The sequence below is a fragment of the Loxodonta africana genome, chromosome 25 (assembly GCF_030014295.1).
Source record: "Loxodonta africana isolate mLoxAfr1 chromosome 25, mLoxAfr1.hap2, whole genome shotgun sequence".
NCBI classification, from domain to species: domain Eukaryota; kingdom Metazoa; phylum Chordata; class Mammalia; order Proboscidea; family Elephantidae; genus Loxodonta; species Loxodonta africana.
In genome coordinates, this window is record NC_087366.1 from 8,002,206 (window position 1) to 8,010,445 (window position 8,240).

The 8,240-nt window shown below is 36.0% G+C and overlaps 1 protein-coding gene across 2 annotated transcripts; it reads right to left on the reverse strand.

Moving 5' to 3' along the window:
• Positions 1-563: 563 nt before the first annotated feature.
• On the reverse strand, positions 564-4,349 carry RGS1 (regulator of G protein signaling 1). Of its 2 annotated transcripts, none has more exons than XM_023549177.2 (5): positions 4,187-4,349; positions 3,627-3,707; positions 3,149-3,210; positions 1,649-1,812; positions 564-889 (listed from the first exon to the last, which is right to left on the reverse strand). In XM_023549177.2, the coding sequence occupies exons 1-5, from the start codon at positions 4,213-4,215 to the stop codon at positions 704-706; spliced, it is 522 nt and encodes a 173-aa protein (XP_023404945.1). In that variant the 5' UTR covers positions 4,216-4,349; the 3' UTR covers positions 564-703. The 2 variants fall into 2 exon arrangements, with proteins under 2 accessions (XP_023404945.1, XP_003410880.1); XM_003410832.4 differs by having other exon boundaries at positions 4,079-4,307.
• Positions 4,350-8,240: the final 3,891 nt, after the last annotated feature.

Genomic DNA, 8,240 nt, shown 5'->3' on the forward strand with positions numbered 1-8,240 from the left:
GAATGAATGCCCTTTTTAAAAAATGGCAAGGAAATAAAAGCAGAATTGCTACTATATAGTTTTAATACAAAACTTATATTTATTACGGACATTGTGATAATTTGATTTACAAATATATTCTGACTTCCCAGTTCTAAGAGCAATAGCTTAAGTTAAATACACTGTTCACTTCTTTATCTCTTCCAAGCAAAAAACAATCCAACAAACAAACAAAAAACACTGAAATACTTTGTGATGTCTTTGGTGACTTTGATACATGTACTTTTCACATAGCCATCCAAGTTAAAGAGATTTCAGCAGCTCAATACACAACCTATACATAATGATATGCAGCATAAATGTCAGTTGATCTTGAAGCTTATAGCACATTTTAATTAGTTTCATAACTTTTGTTCACAGTTGCTGTGTAACTACAGTTACCGGCCTTCTCAGCTCTGAGGGATTTTCTAATACGTAGGTCCACTGTATCTTATGACAGTACCACCATATCTCCTTCCTTATACAGTCTCTTAGTTTTCATCTTGCTTATGCTTCTTCACCACTGTACCTGGATCACTTGTACGTTAATCCATTCTGAGTCATTAGTTCTTCCTCTGGCCAGTCCAAGTCACCCCAATAGGCAAAGTTTTTTACCCAGGGAGCCACACTGGTACATTCCTTCTGTACTTGATACCATCTTTAATTCCCTCCAGCCGGGAACCTATCACTTAAGGCTATTAGCCTGAAGGTCATTTAGAAGGTTTAAGTAAATATTTGATTTGAGGAACCTGGGATAAGAGTCCTTTTCCATAAGAGTGTATATGACTTTTTGGGCTTCATCAAAACATGTGGGTGTTGGTGCTTTAATCTTCTTGGCTGTAGATTCTCGGGTGTGAAAGTCAATATTGATCTACAAAGAAATTGTATGAGTTAATATACACTTCCCATTTATTGTTTTATCATGTTACCTTGCTTTTTTGAAGCACCTCAGGGAAGTGGTTTTAAATGCTTATTCAAATATCTCTTGAATGCCTATTCTGGGTGAGCCCAATACTAGGTGTGGAGATGGTAAAAAGAAATATCACCAAAAAAATGCCTTTGCTCCAAGTTAGCTCATAGTGTGATTGGGAGATACAAAAGAGGCACACATGAAAAATTGAAATGTCCACACAAAGTGGTATGTGTGTCACAAAGAGCGATGTAGACACCGAAAATTTACAGTAGGTGAGGGCTCTTTATGCAGCTATTTTCTGCTCAGTCTAGGAATATTGAATTAGAAAGAGTACACTACTAGATGGAAATTTTTTTTTGCTGCTCCGATTGTACACATTACACTAGTCTGCATTTTATCTGTATCCAAGGGGAATAGCTCATTAAGGACACCCTGACATGCGGTTCTGGCCAGCAACACTCCTTTCCTCAACCCTGGTGTGGGTTGCTAGTTTTGCAAAATCAATTTTTTTCATCCTTATCATCCTTATCCTTTTCATACGATCTTCACAAACATAGAAAATTAGATTATTGCATTGAACTTTATGAGTATATCTAAATCAATAGCAGCGAAATCAGGTGGCCTTGAAAGGATTCTATTTTGCTGTGTATGTTGAATATTATTTCTGTAGGTAAGTTCCTTTACACATAAACTGATGATAATGAACTTGATACTCACTTGTTTAGTGGCATCGGAGTGCACAAATGCTTTATATATTTTCTCTGCTTTATAATGCAAAAGATCAGACTCTGTTTTTTTGTAGTCTTCACATGCCAACCAAAACTCAATATTCTCCTCACTGAACTCAGACTTTAGGAAATTTCCAAAGACATCTTGACCAGCTAAAAAGAAAAGGAGGAGATAATTAAATTAATTGAGCCAAGAAGTGAATAACCTGAAGATATCATTTATAAGAAATATACCATTGCATTCTCTATGTATAAAGATGAGAGAGAGCTCAAATGACGCTGCTGGAATGGCTGTGTCATAACTTGTGGAGAAGGGAAAGCTTTAACCAGTTCCTTCATTTAAAGAAGAGGAACATGGAGCCGGAAAAACGTGTCCACAGTCACACTGTGCTTTGCTTCCACATGCTATTTAATTAGAATTCTGCTCTGCTGATTACATGGCAATCTCTCTTCTTATGTATACCAAGTCTTAGCCTGAGTGTGGAGGGTGTTAGGGAAGGAAACATTACAAAGGGCATTAACGTCATGTTAATAATTAACAAATAGGATACCCCCATCCAATTCATATCAGTCAGAAAATGTAAGCCTTATGTATTATCTATGTGTCTGATATATTGATTATATTTGCTAATGTTGCTGAAAGTTTTAAATGGGCATTTCTCCCCAGTTTATTCATGTGGCTGAATTGTAAATTAAATCAGACAATAATATGTTGGAACTGGGTTGAACTAGATAATCCCCACGCAAGGCTTCTTAGGGTGTCTGTGGGGAGAAGAGAATACTTTTACCCTCTAGCTAGAGCCCAAGTTGTTTACCTGCACCTCTGAACAGCAAGGTATAATCCCAATAGAACTGCAATTCCCATGATGAGAAGTTGGCAAAATGATCTCATTATTTATATTTTCTCATCAGAAAATCTCCACAATACTCTTTGTCTTAGAAACTTTTTTAATCATATATGTTATTCAATTATCATTTTATAGAGCAATTATTTACATTGCATGTCTCATCTGCCTTGAAGGCTGCAAGGGACCATGGCTTTGTTTTTGAATTCTTGGTACCTCTAAAATGCTTGCCACATATGAATGATCAAATAGGCTATGGATGAAATGAGTCCTACTCCATCCAACTATACAAAGATACGTTCTTTAGGCAGTTTTGAGTCTGGCAATTCACATCTTGAGATATTTGGCTTATATTTAAAAACTGTAAACTTTAGAACTCCAGAATAATTTTTAATTTTGTTCTTATAATGATCTATGGAGACCCTTACTTGTCTTGCCAGATTTGCCCAAAAGACAACAGCAGAACTGAGTGCTAAGTCAAAACTACATTATAATGGGATGTGATATCCTGACACTATCAGTAACCGCAGAAAAACTAGAATGTAACCTTTCACACACTACCCAGAATGCTGTATCTTAAAGAAGTCATTCTATTAGAGTATTAACCTTAGCCCCAAAACATTCAATAGTTAACCTATACTTACTTTGGTTTGCAAGAAGTTTTTCTAGAGATTGAGACCACTGTATTACTTCATCAGCAGAAAGTCTGCAGAGGACAAAATTTACATAAATTAGTAAAACATTTTTTTGTGAAAATGAAATAGATAGGGCTGCTGTATTTTGATAGCTTCATATGCTAAGGCTCTAGTTCTAATAGCTTTTTATTAAAATTTACTGATAAGAACTAAAATTTCTCTTAGAATTTCCATAATTATTAAAACAACCTGCCAGTAAAGTTTGAAAACATCCAAATTGATATATTCCAGCAGTGCAAAAGTAATGAACATATGCACACAGGTTTGTATCTAATTTCCTTTGGTACTAATGTAGTCTAATCTTACTCGGCTTGTTACTTAACAGAAATAAAGCCCATTACCTGCAGTGCTAATCTCTTGCCAGTATATATAAAGCTGATGCACAGGCTGCTCTTATAATGATAATTCAGGGTATTGGGGTACGTACATGTCCTTGGACTTGGAAGATTTCATTCCAGATTCCAGGTGTGGGATCATAGATCTCAGGTATGTTTTCACGTCCATTCCACTACAAAAGACACAGAAGTCAATATTCATATTATCTCAGTAGAATAGGTCTTATTTGTAAAGGGAAAAGCACATGGAAATAGCTTTTCTGAGGAATAAGACAATAATAAAAATAGCCAATACAACATTTTCCTATCTTGAGAGCTAATTTTTATAAGCCAAAGTCTGTGGAAAAATTCCCAGCAAATTGATGCCCTATCGTGATTGAATTTTTGATACATCTGAATATTACTAGATAGCTCACAACAGGCAATTGCTCTGATACGGCTAGATGCTCGTATTCTCTTTCCTTTGTTCTCAATCCTTTTACCATTAAAGATAATCTAAGTTAAAATTTCCCAAACTAAGTTAAAATTCAGTGAGTAAACTTACAAAGTCTTTGGCCTCTTTTTCTGAGTTTTGTTGTCTAGGAGTGAATGGCCAGTTCCTTTCACTTCCCTTGGATTAGCCGAGAAGAACATTCCTGGCATTTTGTCTAACCTTGGCATGGAGATGGCTGCTGCTCTCATCGTCCTCGTCCTGCAAATATCTGCTCGTCAACGTCTCTGCTGCTTTATATAGTTCAGGCGGGTAGGCTCCTGCTGTTCAAAGGAGTCTGTTGATCAAGTGATGTTACCACAGACACTGGAAGTTCCCCCTTTCTTGGGGTGCTGTGACGTGTATCTTGAAAAGAAAAGCATACAGTGATGTCTTGTGGTTGAAACTTAACCAAACGAGAACGGGTCACTTGATTAGAAAGAAAGGAAGAACATTAAGTATGTGGAGGCACACAGACATATGCCACATGTCTAAACCATTATCAGCATCAGTCTTTGGTTTTAGAGGATGTTTGTTTCATCTTAAAAGTTGTGTATTGCAATAAAATATTTCATTTGGTGTATTTATTGAATTAAACAGAAACTCAGCCTTACAGTGGTATCTTCTCAATGCTTTGGATAGTCATTGACTGTAAAATTCATCTGATCACAATATTTTTACAGAGAAGCCACCACATTCCCTCCCCCCCCCATAAAACAGTGTAAGGTAAACCAATACTTTTTGTTTGGTTATTTCTGCACACATCTGGAAGAAGAGAGAGTTATAAGAGGTTATCTTCACTTTTCCCTACCCTGACTCTCACCCCTTATTTGCAATGGGGTATGTTATTGTTAAAATAAACCCTGATAGCACAGTGGTTAAAATGCTCAGCTGCTAACTAAGAAGGTCAACAGTTTGAACCCATCAGATGCTCTGTGGGAGAAGGATGTGGCAATTCTGTTTCTGTAAAGATTTACAACCTTGTGAACCCTATGGGGTAGGTCTACTCTGTCCAGTAGGGTCACTATGAGTCGGAATTGACAGCAATGGTTCTGTTGTTCTGGGGGGTGGGGGTTGTGTTATCCTCAGAGCCCTTGGGTGGTGCAAATGATTAGTGTACTAGGCTGCTACCTGAAGATTGGAAATTTGAGTACATCCAGAGGGACCTCAGAAGAAAGGCCTGGCAATCTGATTCCAAAAAAAAAAAAAATCAGCCACTGAAATCCCTATAGAGGCAGTTCTACTCTAATACACAGGGGATTGCCATGGGTTAGAATCAACTCAATAGTAACTGGTAGTAGTGGTGATATTGTTGCCATATGGCAGGAAATTTTCATGTTAGCATTTTCCAAGGTGGTGCTAGACATTCTACTCATGACACACAAGATGGTTTTAAAGGGCACATAGATTTTAATGTTTATTAGTATTTAATAGATTTAAACTGTGACATTACTGCTTTGGACAAAAATAAAATTAAATTAAAACAAAACTATGTTTTTACTGGGTATAAACAAATAAAAGTATAGTTAACACCCAAATATGACATAATTTGTAAATATACTAATACTGAAGAATCAAACAGTATCAGAGAGAAAAACTATTAAGGGCAAAATAAAAGTATATTTGGATAGACCAATAATATGCACTTCTTAGGTGATAATCTTTCAAATTTTGGCATTATCTCTAGAGATGTATAGTCTAGTTTTAATTGAGATTAAGAATTTTAAAAATTTAAATTAAAAAAAGCAATTAGATGGCTAATAGCTGGTAAAGATAAGGGGTTAGTGCAATGTAAGATTTTATAGCATTTATGTATAGAACGTGGTTTACTTATACAGTGTTGAGTTTAACTTAACCCTCCTTTGCTTTTTGCCTCCAAAAGGACAAATTGGGTTTTGCTTAGAGAGGCCTCTGATGATATTAGGTAAAAAAAATATTAGGTAGAGATGGCAAAATGGAAGAAAATATTACTTGTCCTATCTTGGTTTTATTTTCAGGTCTGGAAGGAAATGCATTTACAGTCTGGAAGGAAATGCATTTACAGTATTATAAAATTAACCGTTTACCATAGTCATGAACACACATTATATTGTATGTAATGAGCATCATTAGAGGTTAGAAAGAAACCATGAGAACTAGTGAGATGAGCTGGCCACTTTGAAGTGACCCAAACAAAATTAATGGGGTGCAAAGACTGATGACATAAAAGCATTTTTTTGTATATTTCCTGTGGTTCAGGCCTTACTTGGTTTCCTGTTAAAATCTTCAGTATTGCTCATGTTTGTTTACTTAACTATCTCTCATTCCTCTAGATAATTATGGGAAAGTTATGCTACAGAAAAATGATTTAAAATTTATTTTTAATAATCCACTATTATTATTATCCACCATCACTCATATGTCAGTTTGTCATATTCTGATGGGTGGCTTGCATGTTAAATACCAGCCAGGTCACACATGGTGGACAGGTTTCAGTGGAGCTTCTAGACTAAGATAGCCTAGGAAGAAGGAACTGACAATTTACTGCTAAAAAAATTGTCCAGTGAAAACCTTATGAATGGCAGCGGAATATTGTCTGATATAGTGCTGGGAGATGAGCCCCTCAAGTTGGAAGGCACTCAAAATACGGCTGGGGAAGAGCTGCCTCCTCAAAGTAGGATCGACCTTAATGATGTGGATGAAGTCAAGCTTTCAAGACCTTCATTTGCTGATGTGGCATGGCTCAAAATGAGAAGAAATGGCTGCAAACATTCGTTAATAATTGAAACGTGGAATGTACAAAGTGTAAATCTAGGAAAATTGGAAGTCATCAAAAATAAAATGGAATGCATAAAGATTGATATCCTAGGCATTAGTGAGCTGAACTGGACTGGTATTGGCCATTTTGAATCTGAAAATATTGTCAACTATGCCACGAATGACAAATTGGAGAGGAATGGCATCATATTCGTCATCAAAAAGAACATTTCAAGATCTATCCTGAAGCACAACTCTGTCAGTGATAGGATAATATGCATGCACCTACAAAGAAGACCAGTTACTACAACTACTATTCAAATTTATGCACCAGCCACTTTATTCAAAAGTGAAGAAAATGAAGATTTTTATCAACTTCTGGAGTCTGAAATTGATCAAACATGCAATCAAGATGCATTGATTATTACTGTGATTGGAATGTGAAAGTTTGAATCAAGTAAGAAAGAACAGTACTTGGAAAAAGGTCCTTGGTGATAGAAACAATGTCAGACATCACACAATAGAATTTTGCAAGACCAATGACTTAGTCATTGCAAATACCTTTTTTTCAACAACATAAACTGTGACTATACATATGGACCTTGCTGGATGAAATACACAAGAATCAAATTGATTATATCTGTGGAAAGAAATGATGGAGAAGCTTAATATCATCAGTCAGAACAAGGCTAGGGACCAACTGTGGAATAGACCATCTATTGCTCAAATGCAAGTTCAAGTTAAAGCTGAACAAAATTAAAACAAGTCCACAAGAATCAATCAAAGTGTGACTTTGAGTATATCCTATTTGAATTCAGAGACCATCTCAAGAACAGATTTGATGCATTGAATACTAATGACCAAAGACCAGAGAAGTTGTGGGATGATATCAAGGACATCACACTGGAAGAAAGCAAAAGGTCATTAAAAAGTAAGAAAGAAAGAAAAGACCAAAATGGATGTCAGAAGAGATTCTGAAACTTGCTCTTGTAAATAGATAAAGCAAAAAGAAAAAAATGATGAAGTAAGAATTGAACAGAAGATTTCAAAGGGCAGCTCAAGAAGACAAATTAAAGTATTATAATGAAATGTACATAGAGCTAGAGTTAGAAAACCACAAAGGAAGAACATCCTTGGTATTTCTCAAGCCGGAAGAACTAAAGAAAAAAATTCAAGCCTCAATTTGCAATATTGAAGGATTCTATGGAGAAAATATTGAACAATGAAGGAAGCATCAAAAGAAGATAGAAGGAATACACAGAGTGACTGTATCAAAGGAATTGCTCAACATTCTATCATTTCAGGAGGTAGCATATGACCAAGAACTGATGGTACTGAGGGAAGAAGTCCAAGCTGCACTGAAGGCATTGGCAAAAAACAAGGTTCCAGGAATTGAGAGAATACCAATTGAGATATTTCAACAAAGAGATGCAACACTGGAAGTGCTCACTCGTCTATGCCAAGAAATTTGGAAGGCAGCTACCTGGCCAACCAACTGGAA

Bases quoted from the DNA above. Each gene is read 5' to 3' on its own strand.
- RGS1 (XM_003410832.4), bottom strand. From the start codon at position 4,215: ATGAGAGCAGCAGCCATCTCCATGCCAAGGTTAGACAAAATGCCAGGA. The intron at 3,211-3,626 runs GTACGTACCCCA...TGTCCTCTGCAG, and splicing joins TCTTCCAAGTCCAAGGACAT to ACTTTCTGCTGATGAAGTAA. The intron at 890-1,648 runs GTGAGTATCAAG...ATTTCTTTGTAG, and splicing joins ACTCCGATGCCACTAAACAA to ATCAATATTGACTTTCACAC.